The sequence below is a fragment of the Cygnus atratus genome, chromosome 1 (genome assembly GCF_013377495.2).
Source record: "Cygnus atratus isolate AKBS03 ecotype Queensland, Australia chromosome 1, CAtr_DNAZoo_HiC_assembly, whole genome shotgun sequence".
NCBI classification, from domain to species: Eukaryota; Metazoa; Chordata; class Aves; order Anseriformes; family Anatidae; genus Cygnus; species Cygnus atratus.
In genome coordinates this window covers 137,243,923-137,267,602 of record NC_066362.1, presented here as the reverse complement: position 1 = coordinate 137,267,602, position 23,680 = coordinate 137,243,923, and the positions used below count along the sequence as shown (strand labels likewise).

General features: G+C 37.5%; 1 protein-coding gene across 5 annotated transcripts in view; it reads right to left on the bottom strand.

The window, feature by feature from the left end:
* The window catches only part of PPP2R3B (protein phosphatase 2 regulatory subunit B''beta), a 51,245-nt gene that overhangs the window by 6,096 nt on the left and 21,469 nt on the right, over window positions 1–23,680 (bottom strand). For 4 of the 5 annotated variants that reach the window (XM_035558097.2, XM_035558098.2, XM_050710229.1 and 1 more), the window contains exons 3-11: window positions 14,781–14,966; window positions 12,915–13,018; window positions 12,256–12,358; window positions 11,476–11,550; window positions 7,143–7,229; window positions 6,568–6,724; window positions 4,434–4,482; window positions 3,308–3,397; window positions 2,418–2,593 (exon numbers count right to left, since the gene is read on the bottom strand). In XM_035558097.2, coding sequence (XP_035413990.1) covers window positions 2,418–2,593; window positions 3,308–3,397; window positions 4,434–4,482; window positions 6,568–6,724; window positions 7,143–7,229; window positions 11,476–11,550; window positions 12,256–12,358; window positions 12,915–13,018; window positions 14,781–14,966 — 1,027 coding nt within the window. The remainder of the gene's footprint in view (window positions 1–2,417; window positions 2,594–3,307; window positions 3,398–4,433; window positions 4,483–6,567; window positions 6,725–7,142; window positions 7,230–11,475; window positions 11,551–12,255; window positions 12,359–12,914; window positions 13,019–14,780; window positions 14,967–23,680) is intronic. The other variant, XM_050710232.1, reaches the window with a different exon arrangement.

Here is a 23,680-nt window from a genome sequence, read left to right as displayed (position 1 = left end):
GCTTACAGCTGATGCTCCAGAACAACAAATCCCCCATGGCACCTGTGTCATATCTGTCAGACTCGCACAGATGTCTGGTGTATCGGGTCATCTCAAGTGGCAGCATCTCTCCACAACCAAGCAACTGATTTGAGTCCTAGTTAAATTGGGAGCTTATTTAAGTTAGATACCTATATTTGGTTTACTGATTTACTCTCCTGTTTCCATTTACTGCAATGGGAGCTTCAATACCTAATGCTCATGCAGACACCCGCACTGTCTCTCAAAGACCAACAGGAACAGAATGAAATTGAAATCGCTAGATCTAGGTCTGTACAAATTCATGAATTTGGGTTTTGGTACACAAAGCATCCTTTAGTAAATTGTATCACAGTGCAGCTACATATATGAAGTTACTTTTTTGCTTCAAATCTACCAACTGAAGTATCAATTGCTGAGACTAGGTTGTGTTAGGAAAATGGAAGAATCGTTTCAGTAATCCATCTTTTTAGTAAAAACTGTGTGACATGGAAAACAATCAGCTCTTTACGAGTAGCTTTTATTTTTGTTGTCCTAAATAACTCTTCTCTTGGTTGAGACCTTTCACAGCCTCCTTTCATCAAGTTCATCATATGGATCAGACACATCAACCTTGTTTCATTTCAAACGCAGAATTGAGACACCATCAAAAATGTCTGCCTTTCAGAAGCACAATATACAAGACTGGAGGGGACACCTTAAGTCTGGGATGTTACTGTAGGCAAGCATATAACAAATGCTTTCTTCAGAGCTTATTTCACTTCTTTAGTTCTCCCTGACCCCCCTTGCATTACACATGTGAATGTTGATGTAGGACTTCATTCCACTGATATCTAGGACTAGGCTTCCAGCCAAACATACTTATTACTTTTTTTTTTCCATTTCTAAAGGTAGATGATAAAATAGTGTTTATGATAATTTAGTGTTTTTACCTAGCAAATTCATTTCAACTTGGTTTAAATAACGTGAAACTTATTTCCTCTAAAACTAGTTTTGAGCTATTTCAGCTCCTTTGGCACGTGAAATTTATCTCCATAAAAGATAAGTGTCTTTCTTTCAAGAAAGTTAAGTTTCCTGTAATTAAATATTCTTAATACTGGAAAGAAGGTGGGCAATAGGCAAGACTACATATTAATTTATACAGTAGCCATAATTTTATAGACAGTAAACAGAACCACCTTCTTACACACTATTGAAGTGATACTTGAAATTCAAGTAGGCAACTCAGTGCTTCACCTACAAAAGCACATAAGTGAGACACTAGCACAACATGTTTGGTAAACAAAAGAATAAGCATTCAACAATTTCCTTTTACCATAAAAAAACAGACATTAGTATAAGGCTTAGAGGTTATTACTCCTATCAAACACTTCAAGTGTAAATATGCAAGTTCTACATTTATTGCAATGCAGACTCTGTACAATAATAGCAACTGGAGTGTAAGCCAAATCCTTTTACACACTGAAGTTCACGTTAAGAAGTCTAGCCATAATAAGGATTATTAGTGTTAACTATAGAGGAGCGTTCAGACATTAAATTCAGATGCAGATTGACCTCAGTTGTCCTGAGTTCAAGAAGTCCCTGGAGACTAACTCACTGCTGGTACAAGTTTTATCAAACTTGAGACAGTATCAGAAACAGCAGAGGTAGAGGCCATGAACATACAAAATGTCACTCTTAACACTGCAGTAATATGTTTACTAAAGCATACAAAACACTTATAGTACTGAGCAGCACAGAACAGCAATAATGAAATTAGCATTACGCTCCATTATGATTTTTTTTTCTTTTTCAGGCATAAAATGTAAACTTGATTTTGATCAGCTAAAGATCATGTGTCAAATGCAGGAAGGTAGCATGTAGGCCTACTGAAGATTCAAATGAATGTAGAAAATGGCCAACAACTATGGATGGTTTAAAATTCAGCTACCTTTAAGCCCATTATCATGAATTTCCTAATGGAAGTTTAGGCTTGTACCCTAGAAGGTCTGATAATAATGATCTATAGACACAAACACCATTTAAATACTGTTCCATCTGAAGGAATCTCATTTAATTGAGTACTGAATAGGTAAGCAGCAAGTCAGCAGAACAGTCAGGAGGCATTTATTGAGGGCATCACCTCAGTCAGCAGAAAGGATTCTATTTGAGACAAATTTGGGCTTGTAGCCATGTTTAAGACTTCATGGAATTTTAAGGCAGCATATTCAATTTTAGTGTGGAAATGAATGCCTGCCTGTTCTTGGAAGACTGTTCAATTAATAAACACTAATAGGCTTTCGAGACATGGCCACCAAATAAAGGTTTATTCTTGGTATGACCAACTGATTGCTCTTAGGGGTACACTAACTCCTAACCCAGAGAAGCAGAAGTTAGAGAATAGAAAAGGATTTTATTACCTTCATATTGTGGCTTCACGAGATCCAGCATCTGGCACAAACAGTCTTCAAATGGCAAAGGTTCTATGGCCATGTTATCTAATTTTTGGCACTGCTCTTCATAAAAATACTCCAATTCATACATAGACAAGACACCATCCCCATCAAGATCCATGCAGCGAAACCAGTATTCAATGCTGAAAGTAAGTAATAACAAAGAACTGTTTACGCAAACAGTTTTAAGAATTTATGGTGCTTGTTTTAAAGGCTACGCTAGTTACAGATTCAAGACTAGACTTAAGTCTACATTCCCTAATACCATAGGAAGTCATTAGACAAGGAACACCTATTGTGATAAAAGCTTCTGGTACTTGCCCTGCTACACAACATTATTTGCATTTGAAAACACGCTTTAATTGTGAGGGGTGAAAGAGGAAAGGACTAAAACATATAGCTTTACGTAAAAAAATAATCAAGGGAGCCAACGGAAAAATGAAATTGTGCATCAGAACCAAGTTCTTTTTTCATATTGAACAAGCCAGTAATGCAATAAATCATGCAATAAATTTATGAATGTTCTACAGCTAGTGCTAACTGTATAGCTCCCCAAAGCCACTGGCATCAAGAAACACCTGTGGTTTCCTTTTATGTTCTTGTCAATAACATGCAACATATGAATAACAATACATAGTAAGCTTGTTAGAAACTATCAAAACAGATCTTTACATCAGCAACAACAGAGCAACACTTAGAAATAACAATGATTCAGCCAACTGGGCCAGTTTCCCCACTCATGGTTTTTAGAGTTTAGTCTCTCCCAAAGTTCTAGCTGAGCAACAGAGGTCCCCCCTTTTTAGGATTGGAAAACCAATAAAGCCAGTCTATTTCTGCTAAAACACATGCATTCTTACCTAGTTGGTGTCTTCTTGTCTTCTTCAGATATCAAAAACCAGACGAAGTCAGCATAGCTTATTTTTCCATCTTTTTGTGCTTTTCTACCTCTTGACAGCCCATGTGGGAAAAAATATAGAGAATTTATTTTAAAACAGATAGGTTTTACTAAAATTAAGGAATATTTTCCGTTGGTGCTATTAACTATATTTATCTCCCAAAAGATGGGGTGTTTGAAGTTTTTGAAGGTGACATGTCAGTGACTATAGTCACTCAGGATAAGGGAGCTTGTGAACTCTGTTTCTACTGCAATGGATCCTTAAAGAGGAAGGTAGTAGCTGGACAGCACTCTGTCCAGAAGAACCAAAAGTTTTGGTTATCTTCATCACCTGGAAGTAGTACTGGAATGCAAGTATAAATATTTTTTTCATTTCTATCTTAAGTGTATGTGACAAGAACATAATTATATCTGTTTCTACTCATACTACAGAACATAGCACCCAAATATATTCTGAAGACACAGTCAAGCCTCTCTAGCAAAAAAGTCAGGTAGGGAGTTAATACGCATGTTATATTTCATTCCAAAAAAAATCTTTTCCTGTTATCTTCGTGATATCTAGAAAGATACAACGTATGCTTTGTCTTGCCCAAAAAACCCAAGATGGAATAAACTCTAGAGATATGCCTGCCAATTACTATGCCATTCATTTCAGCTTTTGTTATGTTATTTCAGTTTATTAATAGCTTTCTAGCTGCACATATCAAACAGATTTATTTCTGTAAACTTATTCATGCAAGTGTTCATTTTATAAGTAGTAGTTAAAAGGCCCAAATCCCTTTGAAAATTCTACAGGTTAGAGGGACAGAAAGACAATGCCAACATCTTTTCCTTCCTCATTATCATCCTTGCTATGCCATACAATCGCAAATGGTGAGTGTTCATACGGATAAAGAAAGAACAGTAAAGATCTTGGATTGAGCCAGAGGTTCCATGAATACTCTCAAGTTTGATTAACAATATTAAGTACCGAAATTCATTGTTCTGTTTCAAATGAGGTCATTTTATTCTGGGAATAATCACACACAATTTAACCAGCAAGTATATAAATATTAGATTGGATTTAGATCAGTATACAAAATAATTACCTTGTTACTGCTCCTGAGAAGATCCTCTCTATCATTCTACTTGATATTGCTGTGAAAGAAGGGTTTAAAGTTGTGTCAGTTATGTACAAATTTTTGCTTTGTACTGTCTAGTTGAAGAGTTTATTGGAAACCTCACATAAACACACCTGTAAGAAAGATCAACTCTAGTACTCATTAATCCCTTTGAGTCCTCTCAGAAAGGATGACTTAACAGTCTCCAGAGCAAAGCTAGAACCAAACAACCAGCTTTGAATTCAGACTTGACGCAGAAATAGTAGCATAACAGAAGTAATGAGTGGCTGATTAGTAAGATATCATTTACTAGTTCTATGACAAGTCAGTCATGTTTTCAAGTGCCATTACAGTTTGTGACCCTGCTTTTGGCAAAAGGCCAAAACAGAATTGCATATTAATGGATTATGAGCATACCTAGTTGATTTTGACATGGATCTATTTCTGACATGGTTGTGATTCATATTTTTATTTTGGAAAAATTTCAGGGATTTTAGATACATCTCAACTGACCACAACCCCTGTAAGGGACATGCAGAGCAACTTGAGGAATTTGTGGAAGGCACTCAAAGCAGCATACAACCCTATTCTCATAGACGCAGAATTACTTCTGATTATTCTAGCTCTCAATTCCTTTTTCAACACTGTAGAAATACTGATAATTCAACCAAGTGGTTAACCATTCAAACTGCTCATCTGTTTTATATACTTTAGAAGATGCCACCAACACATTATTTTAGTAGGAATATTGGCCCCTGTTAACATCTATCCCCAGAACTGTAGGATTGCCAATTTGTTTCAGACATACGCTATCTTCCTATCTACTCTTAAAACACTGAAGTTGCTCAACAATACCTAAATACTTCAATACTTTTTCTTTCCATGTGTTTGATCTAATTTTAAACCAGTGACAATAAGAAAGAGATTGATGAATCCAGATTATTTGATTTTGACATGCAGAAATAGAAGCTTTTATAACTAAATCTGGGTATCGTCCATTTTATGCTCTTATTTAGTCTAGGTCTCAGCAACTGTTAAGCTTTAACCAATATTTCTAGGCCTAAAGGATGTAAAATAGTGCAAAATAAACTGCCTGTGGCCTCATATCAGTTCTGCTTGCTTTCTTACACTGTACCTACTAAAGCAACCTCTCAAATGAAAAAAGCTTCCCTCCCTCGGTGTGCTAAAGTATAACTTCTGAAAGCTTGCCTGCAGAAGGCTATCAGAATGCTTTTTGTTCCTTTTTAATGGAAGATCATATTCCTTAGTTACTTAGCATTTAAAGTAAGCTTTCCAGTCCTGAAAAGGACAAAGATGACAATAGACACAACAAACGAAACAAGAAAACATAGCAGTTCCATAAAAGGTACAAGAATAGTTGAAATAGGTGCAAGTGTACAAGACTACAGAATCCCAAAGTCATTGTATATTGTGAATGCAGAAAAGGTAAAGCCACTAAATGGTACCAAAACAAGATGTCCTGCAGCTGAGTCAACAAATCCTTAAAATAAGCAAAGCAACAACACACATTTGCCTTATTTTTCCACTCTTTCCATATGCTAGAATCACAGAATAATAGAATCATTTAGGTTGGAAAAGACCTCTAAGATCATCTGGTCCAACCTTTAACTAGCACTGCCAAGTTGACCATTAAACCATGTCACTAAGCACTATATCTACACATTTTTGAAGACCTCTAGGGATGGCAACTCAACTACTTCCCTGGGCAGCCTGTTCCAATACTTCACAACTCCTTCACTAAAGACAACTCTTTCAGTGAAGAAATTTCTCCTAATATTCAATCTAAGCCTCCCCTGGCACAACTTAAGGTCATTTCCTTTTGTCTCCCTTCCCCCCCTATCAAGCCTATACACTTTCAAGCTTATTTCCTCCTCCTCTTCCTCACCACAATCCGAATTCAAATTGAGGATTTTCCTCAAATTAGGTATTGCGAGACACAAAGTAACATCAGAAATGACTTGTCCTACTTTATCTCTTGAGTCAGCAGGATCACCTACACCTACAGACTCATGAACGCTGTCCTTTGCGACTAACCACTTTCTCAGGTGAGAGCTTAAAGATCACATAACACATGTAAAGAAAGATGCTTCATTTGTCATACCATGATCATTATGTCGAGCTAAATCCTTCCGATCAATATAGAGGTCATGGTCTGTATCCAGCTCCCAAAATTTGCAATAGATAACGTAGAAATGTTCATATGAGAAGTACTCTGTCAGCTGGTTAATATCAGCTTCCTCTTCCAATAATGCCACATTCTATTATCAGAAGGATAAGTAGAACACATTAAAGAATTTCTAAGACAGCTGCTGAGCGATCTGAGTTCTGATAACCAAACTAATTACTGTTACCTAATAATATTTCAATGGAACAATTTTTATCTTCAGAGACAGGGCACACCATGCAGTATGACAGAAAAGACTTAACAGAAAAGGTTGAAAGCTAATGCGTCCATAGAAGAACGAAGACATCAGCCAGACTTTTGCTAATCAAATTTACACATGGACAGATCTAGATAAAAGATGACATTTAAACATATTCTACTGTATACATATTAATGCAATTTAGTCCCACTAGTTTTGCAAAAGGAAAAAATGCTTATGTTACTCCCTTAAACATTTAGTTACAGTTTTTAAACTTGTAGAGACATCTTGCAAAGTTTTAGATATTTCGTACCTGCAAAAAGTTGCTTTTCCTGAGCTCATTACAAGTTATTTTCCCAGACCAGGACCTATTTACTGTATAAAATATTCTCTGTATAACCTGCAAGAAAAAGAAAATGAAGATGTGATTTTCAGTATGCTAACTACGCACCCTCACAAATATTTGTGACCAAAGATAAGCCTTAGCTACCTTACATGACTCCATCTTTCCCCAAAACTGAAGGGCTTAGAAGTCTGTTCTTTCCATTACTTGCACTTTGATGCTTCTCTTATGTCACATTCCCAAGTTACTTCCATCTATATCTAATCTAGGTAACTCTTACTTCGATGCTGCAGTACCCACGCCCCACACAGTGAAGCTGTAGAATATTCACATGCTATCCAGAATTTGTCTATTGACAATTTCACTGCCTCCCAATCTTCCAAAACTATAGGATATCATCTAATAAACCCATTAATGTATCTCATGGCTTTGGATTTAAAGACCTATATTTGCTATGAAAGTTTTACTTCATAAATGAAGAAGTGACAAATAAAAAGGGGACATGGATGTCCTAACTTAAGTCCACACAAATATAACCAACCAACATCTGACAGAAACAATACTTCCTGCAGGTGAACAGATAATACATCCCTCCCACCCCATTTAATTCTATTTAAAGTTAGATGGAAAAAAGACTACATTACTACTAAAAATAGCACAAACTATTTGTAACTGAATAACAAAAATCTAGCAAGAAATATGACTATCTTCTATGGCAAGAGTGATATTGGAATCAGAAGTAAATTCATTCAGTTGAGTATACAACACTTCTACTTAAATCAGTTTCACTGGTAGATCATTTTGGTAAACTCATGCATTTAGCATAACCTGCTTAGCTTTAATTACACAAAATTGAAGGGGTTGGAAGGGACCTCGAAAGATCATCGGATCCAACCCCCCTGCCAAAGCAGGTTCCTTAGAGCAGGCTGCCCACGTAGGCGTCCAGACAGGCCTTGAAAATCTCCAGAGAAGGAGACTCCACAACCTCCCTGGGCAGCCTGTTCCAGTGCTCTGTCACCCTCACCGTGAAGAAGTTCTTTTGCATGTTGGGGCGGAACTTCCTGTGCTCCATCTTGTGGCCATTACCCCTTGTCCTGTCCCCACAAACCACTGAAGAGAGGTTGGTCAAATCCCTCTGTCTCCCACACCTCAGGTATTTATACACATTGATGAGATCCCCTCCGTCTTCTCTTCTCCAGGCTGAACAGACCCAGGTCTCTCAGCCTTTCCTCATAGGGAAGATGCTCCAGGCCCCGTATCATCTTTGTGGCCCTCCGCTGGACTCTTTCCAGAAGATCCCTGTCTTTTTTGTACTGGGGAGCCCAGAACTGGACACAGCACTCCAGGCGAGGCCTGACCAGGGCAGAGTAGAGGGGGAGGATCACCTCCCTTGACCTGCTGGCCATGCTCCTTTTAATGCACGCCAGGATCCCATTGGCCCTCTTGGCCACGAGGGCACACTGCTGGCTCATGGTCAACCTGTCGTCCACCAGGACCCCCAGGTCCTTCTCCTCAGAGCTCCTCTCCAGCAGGTCGTCCCCCAGCCTGTACTGATACATCCGGTTGTTCCTTCCCAGGTGCAGGACTCTACACTTGCTCTTATTAAACCTCATTTGGTTTCTTCCTGCCCAAACATGCCCATTTACAAACATGAGCCTTTAGAACACTGTTTCTCTTAATTTTTAAGTCAAAATATTTGAGGTGAATACTGAATTCAACCAGATAAACATTCCAAATAATTCATTCATCAATAATAAAGTAGACCAAAAAAAAATCTAAGGTATTATCAACTGTAATTGCTTAACTGGAAATGGATTATACCTGCTGATTAGCAATGCACTAAATGTTGCATGTACAGGATTTTACTCACAACAGTAGTTATTAGCCAAGAAAGGCCATCTCTTTAGGAATTCCTTCCTCCCCCAGTAAAAGCTCTTCCAAACTAAAGACCTTTTCATTTAAGTTTTCATCACCTCAGGTTTTAATTGAAGCATAACAATAAAATGGTTGTTTTCTTTAAACTAAAGTACAAACATAAGAGTTTTATTCATGATGCTTTAAAATAAAGCTTAAACTGTTGCATACAGTAAGCTCTGCAGCTCATACTTTGAAAAAGAACAGCTGGCTCCCTAGATGTAGAAAGGAGAATAGACCAGCCTGCTTCTGAAACTTAATTAGCTCAATTCTAATTGTGAGTTTAGGGAAGGCCCATTTTTGGCTTATACTACAAAGCAATTTTTTCTAAAAAGGTTTTGCCTTAGCTTTGCAACTTAATCCATCTGCATGTCATTATCTCATCTGTTATACATTTAACTGGTCTAAAAATAAAAACAAAATTGAATGTTTGCTGGAGACAACTGGGAACAGGCATAATAGACAGTTTTCTAAAGTGAATTGAAGCAGAGTACAAGCCAATTGTCAGAGAATTGCCTTCCTTACTAGGCTGCACAACGGTTTGTCATAAGGGAAAGGAAACTGTGGAGATTGGAATTTCAAGAATTCATAGTTAAGATGTACATACAACATACTTGCAGACTAAACGTAGTATCCCATTTGTCAGGACAAACGTTTTTAAAGTAATTCAGCTTTATCTTGAACATATGCACCTAACCTTACCACTAGGCTGACCAACCAACCTAAGTCACTGCCTAGCAGACAGAATCAGTTGCTTCCATGGTTGAACAATACTTAAACACCTGCTTCACTAAACAGAAGTATGAAGTGTATGTATACATACACATGCACACATACACAAACTGCAAAAAAATGGTTCATTTAACTGCTAACTGGAATTAGCATGAACAGAGATTAAATATTCAACTGCAATGCTTACAACACCCTTTAAAGCTTCATGCAGTAAGATTAAGGCTATTTTGAATTCAGGTGAGTACATAAAATCATAGAATCATAAAGGTTGGAAAAGACCTACAAGATCACCTGGTCCAAAATGCCTTACTTTAACTTATAGTAAAGTCACCTATATTAGTAACAATTTCTAGGACAGAATTTTAGAAGGCTGTATAAGTCAATTTACCACTAACAGTTAGTCCATCCTGAAACAAAGACAGGAAATAACAGCAGAGTCCTCTTGCCATTTTTTATTTGCAGAATGGCATTCCAAATATTCTTACTACATTATTAAAAATACTAGTTTTTCTGGAATTTTGATTAAACATGGATCTTTCTTGAAACTATACTAAGTTTTGTTAGTAAAGTGCTGCCAGCACTAGTTTACTCAATATTGTTAGGCTCAGACCTACTCAAATAAGCTGTTCATCCAAAGAAAAGTAACTGGAAGTGGCAGGATTTTTTCCTTCCTACAGCAAGCTTTCATGATTTTAAGCAGAGCAGGCTTTGATACAAACCACAATCCATTAATCAAGAGAACTACTCTCACAGGCAGAACATTTCCTTTAGTCACATTTGGCAAGAAGGCACCGGGAGCTCATGCAATGATTACAAAAAGAAGTAAAAACTAATACATCAGGACCTACTTGATAGGCTGGCAGTCTCTATAGGAAGGATAGAAGGAACCAAAACCAAACACTTCAAGAAGTCTTCCGCAGTTTAGGTCTGGGTAAAACTATAAGCTGGATAAAATATGACCAACTCCACATGGTTTGTGTTGGGGAATATTCGTTAAACTAGTTTTCATGTGCACAGAATGAATGGAAAATCATTTTGTGGAGTTTTCATCTTTTGAGACTTCAGTGGAATTGGGTATCTAGTCTACAGTTGAAAAAAATTAATGTCACTGATTTTTCCCTTGTGTACAGAAAGAATACTTCAGTCATGTAACTCTACAAAGAGAGAAATGGAGCTTTTCTTGTATAAAAAAACCTGCCTAAAAAGAAAAATCCCCGGAGAGGAAAATGGTAAGCAGCTTCAATATATTCATTACTTTACTTGATGCTGAACATAATCACGTTAATATAGACTTTTCATTCAAAATTCCATTTAATTAATCCCAGAATAAAGGGTGGGATTCTAATGAGTATAGACTTACTTGATTGTGAATGTAGACTAAGATAACAGTACATTTTTCTTCAATGTTCGTTAACTTATTCTGCGCTATTACAATTCAGTGTTTCTCTTCCTAGTATTAAGTTCACCACTTTCTACTACAATGCTAAAAGAAATCAATTTTCTTCACAATATTTCTAGTTATGTAGAAATGAAGACTGACAGCATACTCAACTTTTTTTTCCCTCCAAAGGACAAAGATGCTTATCAACTAATTTTAACCATTCTGATTTTTGTACTTAATTAACAAGAATAGCTTTTCCAAATAAAAAACACTTACTGTGGTAATGTACCGAGAATGAAACTCAGATGCTTCTTTTAAAAATGATAGGCCAGGATGACTATTCACCACGTCCTACAGAGAAAGGAATAACAATATCCTGAACAGTATTCATTAGTGACTGTATAAAACAAATAGCACAGATTAGCATAACTCCTTCCTTAAGCAAGAGGGTTCAAATTAAGTAGAATAATTAATAACTTCATTTATAGCGTGCTTCATGTAAACACTGATGACCTTAAGAATAGAATAATCTCTTAATAGCCATATAACCTGAAGGTTTCCTGTATTTTACAAAGGCAGAAAATTTTGAATAAACTAGCCAGATAAACACTGACTGTTGTAGCTTATAACTGTGTCTGATGATGACGCACTAAAAGTCAATTCAGGTTTTATAAATTTGTTCGCTGCTCTTGAGAGAAATTGTATTACATCTTGAACTCATAGGCCACTTTTCCTTCGCCCTCCAAAGGGCCTCCTTGACACAAGTAACTTCAACTGCTTTTCAAAACCCCCAAAAATTCCTGATACAAGCTATTCCTGCAAACAATTTCAAATCCATATATCTTATTGCAGATTTTTAAAAAAAGATATCACCTGCCATAAAATGATTAACTTTAAAAGAAGTCACTAGCATCTCAGTGGACAACACGAAGTGAGCTACACAAAGTATTATTAATAAACTTTAACGAAGACCATGAAAATGCATGTTTAGCTAAAAAACTCTGCAAGCTCGTAATTTTGTTTTGTTTTCTAGAACTAGTTTCAGTTGCAATTTACTTGTAAAAAAGGAATGAAGTCTTCTTGCACCAAATAGTTGCATCCAGGGTTCATTAGAAGATGAACAAACTTTGCAGCATCATCATAGCAGGTCTGAAGTATTCTGAAATGTAAAGATATGCATTTACTACCATACACAGAAAATCGCTCCTAGGATGCCCATACAAATTAGCATGAACAAGTCTTACAAAACTGCAACCACAACATTTAATTCAAAAGATAATTAATCACACATGGCAAAGTTCACTCCAAGGGAAGTTAAAGCAGTATATTCTTGTACATTTACATTAGAGAAGGGGGTACTCAAAGTAATTGCTTATATGAAAGGACATTTTCAAGTTAGAACTAGGAAACTAAAGAGGAAGTAAAAAGAGAAGAAAGCATTTTGACCAGAAATGACATCTGCAAATTAGTGCCGTGGTTTTCACTTTTCCCATAAATAGCCAGTCATTTATCACAAGCATTTAAAAATCTTTAAGTATAATATAGAGTTGTTTGCTTGTTTTAAAGGAATGATCTACTTACATTGTCCCAGGTGAAAGTTTGCTGTCAATGGTTGATTATGGTAGTGTTTTCTTCCCCTTTATAGACTCATTCAGAGATTAGACTATCACATTTCATCTAAAAATACAGTATCTCTGAAAAAGTGATCTACTTACTTCCTCCACATTGCAACAAACTTATGAACTGACACGTATCCTGTTCGTTCTCCTCCAGCACAATAAAACAGAGGACCTTTCCAGTAAAGTGGGCATTCACAAGCCTATAATTAAAGTATACATCAAGTCAATTCATTGACAAGATTGTTTACTTGAGGGTTACTCCCTCATAAGTCTTTCAAAAAATTAAATTTTACAAGTGTTAAGGAAAAAACAGAGGAAACATCATGGGAAAAAACTTTTTGTAACATTACATGTATCTGTAGGGGATTAGAAGCATTACTGAAGCTATGGTAAGCACAGTTTTTTTTTTTAAATTTATTTCTGAAACTAGCTACACCCTCCAAACTAGCTAATTTAAAGCAACTGCTTTAGGCCAAAATTCAGAAGAGGCAAGTAAAACAAAGCAACTTGCAGCATTCCTAATAGATGAATGTAGTCACGTCTGGTCTGTCCACCCTCCAAGCAGCTGAGGAGAGCCCTTGCTATTGGGCTGGATATGTTTAAATTGAGCTCCGGGCAGCACAAACAGTTACACAACTTCTGGACTGCAGCCAGTTTACGTTTGTCTGGCTTGGAGGATAGCTCAAGTCATCTGCATTGTTGCATATGCACGCACATCTTTCCGACTTTTGGTAGCAGGCTGGCCTGCCCTGTCCAGCAGTGCTTCACAGTACTCCTGTGTACCAGTACAGCTGGTACTCCTCCACAACTTGAGTGTTCCCATACAGCTGCAGCGCTGCTTCTGCATCTGCTCCAAGCTTCCTCAGTCCTCACAGCAAAGTGCCGCTCTCTTGACTGACACTGACTATGCCTTGGAGTCATCAGGTGTGCCAACATCTCTGAGAAGCTCATTTGGATCTCAAAGAAGACTAAATATTACAAGATGCGCAAGGTCACTGGCAGAAAAGGAGAGTTATTTCTCATGCATTAGTTTAACCAGTACTTACAGAAGTGTTTCTAACAAATACCCTGCTCAGCCTGAAAGGCTTTTCCCTACCCTTCAGGAGGGTGCCTTCCATGACTGAGTTGTACCTGACTGGACCCTTCCAGCTCACTTGCTGGAGCACCCCTTCTAGTTGGAAAGGAGCTGTGGAAGGAGGGAATCCTACCGTTCAGCTTAGCAGTTAAACTCTTCTGGTGAGGTAGGCTAGGAGCTCCTCAACCCCTAATCCTGCTCTGGAGAAGAGCCTGCTTCTATTCTTCTAGGCCCTGGACTTGAAATGCAAAGTGACATGAACAGGGATGAGAACTTAAGACTCATGACCAAGACCATGACTTGCACTGATACTTCAAGCACTGATTAAAAATTTAAGTTTGATTTAACTAGCTTATTGTGTACTACAAAATTTACAAATCTTAGCTGCTTTGTAAGCCTGGTATTTTGTTACTCTACAGTAACTAACTCTTCATGACTGACTAAAGAGTTATAATTTCAAATTACCAAATGATTCTGTGTTTCAGCATCTTTAGAGTGGATGTTCATGACAGTGCTTTAAGAAAAACAGCACTCAGAAGATTTTATACCAATGATAGGAACACTTTCCACCACATGACTAATTTTGTAGAGGTCTAAAAATCAAAGTGCATACCAAGAGTGGCTTTTGTCTTAAGTCTATGGGTCAACAAAGAACACATTTTGTTCTATGGTTTGTTAGATTTTCTAAGAATAATGTAAGTTTTAAGACAGACATAATGCAAAGCTTTCCACTCATAACTGTGCTATCAACATCAGCAGGTATGCTGTCTTACTAGCACTACCTTGCTGGAAATGAAAACCCATAATGCAAGAAAACAAAGCACATAGTTCCTGTTTCCTTTCCATAGGTATACAGTATTGAAAGAAGCCAGCCAGCAAATTCTCACCTTTGCAACTTTCCCCATGTCGTCTAAAGTTGCCCTCTCATTTGGAAACTGAGAGAAAGTTCTCTCAATTTTGGCAATCACAGCATCTATATTCACTTTTTCCTTAGGACATCCTCGAGGAAAATAGAAAGTTGGAATGGTTTGACTAAGCGATGGTGGCAAAGCTTCTTCTTTCTTCGCCTGAACCTAAATAGATAAATATACATTTGACAGCCAGGTACAATGAAATCATGTATAATAGGCATCCTCAGATGACTTGATTCTCTTGGTATTATCTGTTACAACAGACCTTCAAAAAGATTTGATGACAGGCTGAATAAGCTATTTAAGAATGAGAGCACATTGGAAAAATTCATGAGTGAGTGTTTCCAAAAACTGTCATTTAGGAAGATTTCTGGTATGTTAAAATTTAATAAAAACAATTTCAGTCTTCAACCTATCAAATTTCAAGAATAATACACCAGACAGCTTCTTGGAGACATCTGAAATACTTATGTTATCAGTTTCAGAAGAAAAACTTCAACTTCTAGTTTAACAGACAGGTCATGAAAGAATCTGCTTTTGAAGTATTTCTAGTTTTACAGCTTCAAACTGTTGAAATAAGCACGACAACTTTGTTGCAAACTACCATCCTGTTAATAGAATTACAGAGAAGACGCTTGGTGTTTTTGTTCCTAAAAAGCGTTCGGTTTCATAAAGGAAGTAAGTGATTCTTACAGTGTTTTTTTGGTACACTGTATGCAATTATGGCATGAGTGCTTTGAAGTCTGTTTCTCAAGAAATTTCTGATATAGCATATTACTGAAAAATAAATGACCAGCAACAAGAGAAATTATTTAAACACACTTAGCCTAGGTAAAGATGAATTCACCTTGTATTTAGTCTCAAAAAAAAAGTCCAATAACACAGAGGAACCAAGATAGCAAGCAAGGTAAAAATAGAATTGTGGCAACTTAATGTTAGTGGTTAAACATGAAGTCTTTTATCCCAAGGCCACTACCCAAATGTGGAAACAATGTTTACTGCTATATGATGGCTTATTGTAGTGTAAATATGCTCAAAATCCAGAATTACATCTCATTTCCAACCAGAGTTGAAGAAAAAAAACAAACCAAAGAACCCTCATTTTACTTCTTACCATCTTGCAAAGGGCCTGTACAGATACCCTTCCTTATGTCAGTGAAAGAGATAGGTACTTACAGAAAGCAGTTTTTAATCTTCTGGGTTCCAATCTAGGAGTCTTTGCTGCAATACTACCTGTGCTAAAACAGCCTGAATTAACCTTTCTTTCCCCTCCTTGACTTTGAGCCAGTGATCATGCTCCCAGCTGCAGAAGTCCCTCAACTGAGTTACAACTCCTATTTCCTAGAGGAAAAAGTTACCTTGAAACTGATGCCTAGAGTCAGGTGCTGCCTATCATTTTCTAAGAAACCTATAAATTAGAATTTCTGACACCTCAACATTAGCTTAGAGGCTTAGGTAACAAGGCCTCAGTTCGTAACAGAAGTGCCATGGGGGTATTAAAAAAACCCTTCCACCTGTAGACTCCAAAAACTTTGGGAAAGAACAAAGACAGCAAGATTTTTACCTTCAAAGTAATATTACCATCAGCACTACAAATAACGTATGTAATTGGGTTAATACCTTGTTTAGTTCTAGAAACCCAGTGCTACACATCAGCACTTTAGCAGGGCCCTAGCAGTTACCCTAGGCAGATCAAAGACCTGCTCCTCAGGCTGGTACCACACAAAAGCATGCTAGCTATTTGAGCACCGGCAGTTAAATGATCTTTTATTTAACAGAACCGAAGTCTCATGTTTGTTGCAAAGAGCAAAGTTACCTTATTTCCCCCTTTCCCCAGCTGCCTGGCCAGCTGCTCCATGTGAGTTGCTCCACTCACCATGAAGGAGCAGGCATTAACATGCTGGTGAGTGAGGCCCCAGCTGAGAGGACACGTGGCAATTACAGACTACTTCACATTTCAGGTAACATGAGGTAAAACAGTTATTAAAGAAAACCTAGCACAGACAGACATGGCACTTCAAAATCAACAGCTAAGAAAACTTAGAGCCTCAGAACAAAGGGAAAGTTTTCTTTTAAAAGCAAAAGTAGGGTCAGAGGGAGAACTGTATTGGAAAAGGTCCCAGGAGAAAGAGAAAGGCTATCCACAGAACTATTTCACTGCAAATATTTCACTGTGAATATTTTTCAGAAAGTACTCATTTACTTCAGGTACCTCAGACTACAAAATAAATGATTTCCATTAGTCCAGGTCAAAAGCTGTTCTTAAACATGTGTGGAAATCTCAATTCAGGACCTGTAGTGAAGTTACACCTACTAGAGTAGCTCTTCTTGGGTGTTATTTAAGAGAGTTACACAATAGAGGTTTTTGTTTATTTTTCTTTTTTGTCTGTCATAAATATGTTCCAGATAGTGAACCTGAGGAAGAAACTAAGCAACAGATTCAGAACTGAAGACAGACATATACATGAAGAAAATTGATTTTTCTTTAAAGTAAAAATGTTACATTTAGGCCTCACGTTGAATTCAGCAAGCTTAGCATAAAATTATATAACGTTTAATCTGTAAAACAATATATTTGTTCCATTCAAGTATAGAATACAAACTCTCACTTTAAGACAAAACCCTTCTCCTTATCATGAAGGATGTTACCTGTTTCTACATGCTGGTTCCTCAAATTAGGTGAGAGAAAAAAACAAAGACGTTTCATTTGCTCCAGAAAATACAAGACGTGCCTTTCTGATGGATTAATTTGGTGCTTACATACAGGCATCTAGTGAGAATACTATCTCAGGTGCAATGCAAAGTGACCCTGAATATTCCCTGTGCTCTCCAGCAGCCAGCTCAGAGCACAGCTCTCCCACCGGATCTGCCATAGGGATGTTTTGAGCACACTGATGCTTCTTAAATGCCACAAGCAACTTCCAGCTGGACAATCAAATTGCACTGTTAGCATCAGTCAACACAGGGATAAAAGCCTGTGCCAAAGAAAGAAACTGGTCATCCAAAACGAGCAGCTCCAACTAATGCACTACAGAGTTCGAATTACACCTCCTCCCTCTCCTTGCCTTCCCAAGAAGGGCCAGGGATTCTTCTCTTCTCTCAGCTTCAACTCTGCCGACAACCGAAAGGCTTCCAGTACAGCTGAGGCTCCTCTACTGTTTGCACTTTAATGAGGGGATGTGTGACAGGCTCAGAGTGCCACTGCTCTCTAGAATTTCAGCTAGATCCTTCTGTGGATGTGTTGTATAGCTGGTAAAGAACTTATTTCAGGGCAGTCAAAATGCTTAATCGTGGGGGATTAAGCTCTTCTAAAATGAATTAAAACTAACCATAGGATTTCTTCCTTAATAAGAAATCACAGAAGTCTGCTAGTGGCAAAACTTTGAATTGAAAGTCTGCAACAGCAGTTCATTACTCTTTTGACACAACTATGCCACTTCAGTGGTCAATTTAGTGTTTACAACAACTGACCTACATTTTCTTAAACCCTTTAATACTAGTCTAGTACTGGCAAGCTAAACTGCTAAAAGAAACTTGCTTGGTAAGAGATGAGTTCCACTGAAACTTGGCAAGGCACAAAACCCAACATACTTGGGGTTAGGGATATTGACTGTATGAGCTCGTAAATCTCATCCAACCAGATGCATGCTGAATTGTTAGGACTGAATGGTGCATTGGCCTTGGCAATAAGTGTATGTAAAGTCCTGAACTTGTAATTGTATTGTAAATTGCAATTGCAGTTTAAGTTTTTTTGCTAAAAGATGGAAAGTGATGGTTCCCTGAAAATTCCTTGTTTATAGAAACATCAAAAAGTTTGTTAGATTTGTCTATAAAGGATTTATGAAAAAACTCTTAACACATAATCAGTTTTCGTTTCCAAACTAATAAGGATTGTCCAGTTATCCAACACATATTTGCCTTCACTTTTACAAAGGAAGCAGAAATTTATATCCCAGGGGGGGGTCATTGTTCAAAGGGCAACTTTCTATTTTATTTTGCTGCTCTCTAGACCCTTTACCAACTGTTACCAGTGGATGGAAAGTAAATTATTAGAATTACAGTAGAGCAATATAGTAGTAATTGGACCAGGGAACACAGATACCTCGCCCCTCACCCCAACAGATGAGTTACACTCATAAGTTAACTTTGTTCTAAACAAAAATGAAGATACCTCATTTTAAAAGCCCCACTGTGATTTTCCCTCTCCCCACTTAATGAATGAAAGAGTCCTGCAATGACAAGATGTCTTCCTGAAACATGAAGGAAGGGGGCATTTGTTCCCAGATATTTTAACACTGTACACTCAGTCAAGTCTGTCTCCATCTGCAGGTAAGTACAGAACCTCACAGACGGGCTTCACATTCAAAGACAAGTAAGTGAAACATCACTTAAAAAGGACTTTGTGGAAAAATGAACAAGGTAAATATGTTTATAAATGTAGTATTTTAAAGACATGTTGCTGATTATGACACAGTCACTGAATTGATTTGGTACTTGCATTGTTTTAACACGACTACGGAAAGATAGCTTCATACAAAACCTTTTATGCTTTCTAGCATTTGACAGACACTAACACCTATTATACCAGTTTCTCTGGAAACATTCAAAATGTGTTTTCAGAGATAGCATTTAGCTCTTGCTGTACTATTTAACATGAGCTGCCACAAAGACTTCCAGATTAGAAAAGTCAATGGAACATACACAACAGGGTCAAGACAATAGGACCTCCCTCCACAAATTCTACCTTGCATTTATGTACAATTGCACATTAAGTTATGGCACATAATTCTGAACAAAGTGGCATTATGTACTGAAAAAAATATTTTGTACTAAAAAAAGATGTTTTCCCCTCTCCAACAGGTAAACGTTTGGTTCAACACCTGACTATTAAACTAGGGATGTTACCAAAAAAACAGGAGAATATTGCAATACTTTTCAAGCATGCTATGCATAAATGATTCTAGTTTTTCCATTGACTGAGTCCTCTGCTCTTGCATATCACATTTTTTGCAAATATTACCTGGGCATATCAAAGTGCATAATAACCTAAAAAGCTATTCTACATACTACTTGGTTCTTTAAAGTCTAACATCCCTGCAAACACCCACTTAGAGATATTATGAGTCACCCACCAGGAAAACCAGATCCTGCATGAAGTTCCCTTCTTTAACTGATACAATAGAAAATAAAAGTTAATATGGAGACCCAAGAGACAGTAAGGTGGTAGTAAAGAGACAAATGCCGTTTAGCATGTGAACTTGAAAGTTCTAAACAAAACAAGAAATATTGTAGCATAAACTTAATGATTTAATTACTGTATTCTGTAGGAATCAACTGAATTTCATGCCCTATTATCTGAGTTACATGTTACTTGTGAATCTAAGAAAATATCACCAGTAAGCAGATACAAAAGGAGTACCCAATCAGCCTTCCTGCCTCCCCATTCTTTTTTATAGCCATTCAAGTCTGACCAATAAAGTCTCAGAAATATTCGAGTTACTATCTATTTGATTGTACAGTGAAAGTCAACACTTCCTCTAGATAAATAAGTGGCATGGTAACTTTTATAAAACTTAAATCCTGAGAACACCAGGTTAAAGATTCATGCTACTAATACCTAGAAAATTATTCACTTATCTGCAAGAAAAAAAAAATTAGAAAATCTATTCCAAAATCCCAAAGATTTTGGCATGTTAAAGTTCCTTCAAAGATCTGCTTCAGAATAGGTAAGCAAGCTTAATTCTACAGCTACCCTCAGGACAAGAAAAACTTCTGTAACATAAGCTTGCTTGACCTTGTAGTAGACATTCAGATTTCCAATTATCTAATTCAAAGAAATGATGTTTTCCCCTTGTTCTCTGTAAGCTCTTAAATATCTTCCTTCTAGCCAAACTAGAAAGACAGATTTATTACTGCAAGAGTTCACTGACTGCATCATTTCCCATTCAGCTTCATATGCTTAACAAGAGAATCCTTTGACAATTTAAAGCTTTCAAAATTATTTTTCCAGACAGACTTTCTGTAAAATCTAGTTATTACCCTGAAAAATAACTTGAAAACAGTAATTTAGTCTGAAAGCTTACTAGTGAAGTTTCACAGCACAGCATAAGGCCAGCCAAACCACAGTACACCTGCATCTTCCCCCACTCCTTTATCTTGCTTGGGTTTACTGACCTTTGCGTCAGTACCAGTGGCAGTGCCGCAGCATGGGGAGAATTGCCTCAGGTCACCGAGGCAGCTGAAAAGCAATGTTAAACTACTTATTCTCATCCAGTCTCCCACAGTTGACTCCACTTAGAAGCAACATGGTTCTGGTGCTAACCTGAGGAAGGTTAGAAGAATACTGTGGCAATGTTGTTGAAAGAAGTTTACGTTACCCTTAGAACTACGCCAAGACTGATCTTGCCAAGCATAATCAGAAAGTTAAGACATACATGGTCAATCTCAGAGACACACCTACAGAGAATGAACCTGTGCCAAAAACAGGTGCCAGGGTATATATGCACAAGTCCTCTGGCAACACATGTTTTTTCAGTCCCAGTTGCTTCCTATCCTTCAGTTATTATTTGGCAGCTGTTTTTGGATGTGCTATAGAAACTAATTATATCATACATGCTTTTCTTTCCTTTCCACAGTAAGAGATAAACAACTATTAATTTTAGCCCTTATAGTTTTGAACTGGCTTGCTTTTGCTTTCAGGCTTAACTCAGGTCAGTTCTCTGATCCAGTTTGGCCTGTAGTCACTTGAAATTGATGCTACAATGAGTGGAAGGAAATGAGAAAAGGAATGCAACTTTCCATGAAGTTCTAGCCATGTACTATTAGAAGGGAAAAAGTACTTTAAATTACACTGTTTCTGATTTTATACATACGTATCACCTCAATCAACACAAGGTAACAACTGTTCAGCAGCCCCTCCAGTGCAGTCTGTATTTGCCTTAAAATTCTGCCCAGACAAATACGATGGGTGTCTCCTGCTGGTGTGCAACACCATGCCTCATCTCATTTTCACAGACCAACTATCGTTCTCATCTGACTTATCCATGTTCCTGGCAGTTTACTCTCAAGCCTGTTTTCGTACAAGAATCTAAGGTCTCTTGGTCTTGTCATTCAGTGACAATGATAATCCCCAATTTTAAAAACAACTTTATTCCCGGGACTGAGCCACAGTCCTACTTTGGCAGAATTAAAGTGCCCTGGTGTTTCTGGAATTGACACCAGTAAAATGAAGTTTAAGGAAGACCCTAGACTTGCACTGCTACTCACAGAAGTATGGAATTAAAGCTAGAGTTCCATGACCTAAAAATATATATTAATTCTCTTACTTGCTACAAACATATAAAAACAGCTCTAGGGATAGATAACCTTTCTCATGATGTTTGGTTCAAATCTGTCGGCCTCATTTTGTTCAGAGGTCAGCAGTTCAGAGTGCAGACCCTGTTACTATTAGAGACAAAGCAGTCGGTGAACCTAACTGGTCTGATCTCTCTTTCATCCACTAGGTCAGACAAAACCCTTACTGATTCATCACCTGGTGGTTGAACTATAAATAGAAAGATCAGAAGAGTTGGTTGATTTGTATGTTTTTTCCCCCAAATACTCAGCATCAAGTTCTACTGTATTTCTGGTGCAGTAATGAACTGCTATTAACGTGGACCACATTAGTAAATACCAACTTCACCAGCAAAGTATCAATCCTAGAATATCGCTGGCTATCGAGTTGCAGAGATATCAATTTACATTCATTTTACAAATTAATATTGGAAAATTCAGCTTCTTAACAAGCTAGAATCAGGTCTATTTTGTTGCTGAAATAACGCTCGTCTACTAACCTCTGATTTTGAGGGAAAAAAATCAAAAAGATTTTGTCGCTTGCTTGCTACCTGAAGGAAATTTCTCCTCTCATTTTCAGGGTCAGAACAGCAGAGTAACAGGTAGTTCAGCTAGTTACTCTTAATCACATAATAGCCAGGGAAAGAAGTTTGAGTGAAATTGCTGTGGCAAACACTACTGCTACATAGTCTTAAGTCTTTCCTTACAGTCTTAAGTCTTGCTAAAGCTTAAAGAATTAGTTCTTGTGACTATCAGAAAGTTTTGAAATTTTTGAAATATGAGTAATTTATTTCCCCTTTGAATTAAGCAGGCCACATTTAGGCAGCCAAAGTGAGCCCCACAAGTAAGCCGCCAAACTGAATCCATGTTCAAGTCTAAGTCTTTCTGCGGAGCAGAACATGCAAGAGTCTGGACCATTTACACAAAGCTATTTGGGATAGTGTGTTAATTCTCACGTAGGAGGAGGTGGTAGGTAGTGCTATCCAGAAAAGGTTTCTACTTAAAGTACAAGATCCATTCCATACATACCATCTTTCGCATTAAAATTAAAAATACATTCAACTAAAAGCACATCACCACAGATGAGCTGTATTCCACACATGAGTAGTGAGTAGCATGCAATGAACATGCAAGCTGGTATAGCTGAAATAGACAAATAATGCAGTCCTGCTGGGAACTGAAATACTCTACTGCAAATACATTATTGCCGTAGAAAGACCTTAAAATACAACTACATATATTTTGTTGTCCCCCCCCCCCCCCCCCACTTTAATTACAAAGAACTCCAGCATTAAAAGTTTCCAGTTACGCAGTTAGAGTTCCAGGATTTCCACAATTTATTCGGAAATGCCTTGGGGTGGGGTACAGGTGGAATGGAAAAGGAAGAGGCAGTTACATTCCCCTCAAAAAACCATGGGCCCAGGAGAAATTTGCATCTTATATGTCCACAAGTAACTTGCTTTATTTGCTGACAGAGCTTTTACCAGAGCCTTTAGAGGTACGATCCTCTAACAATTTGCTGTTGCTGACCAGTGGAAATACAT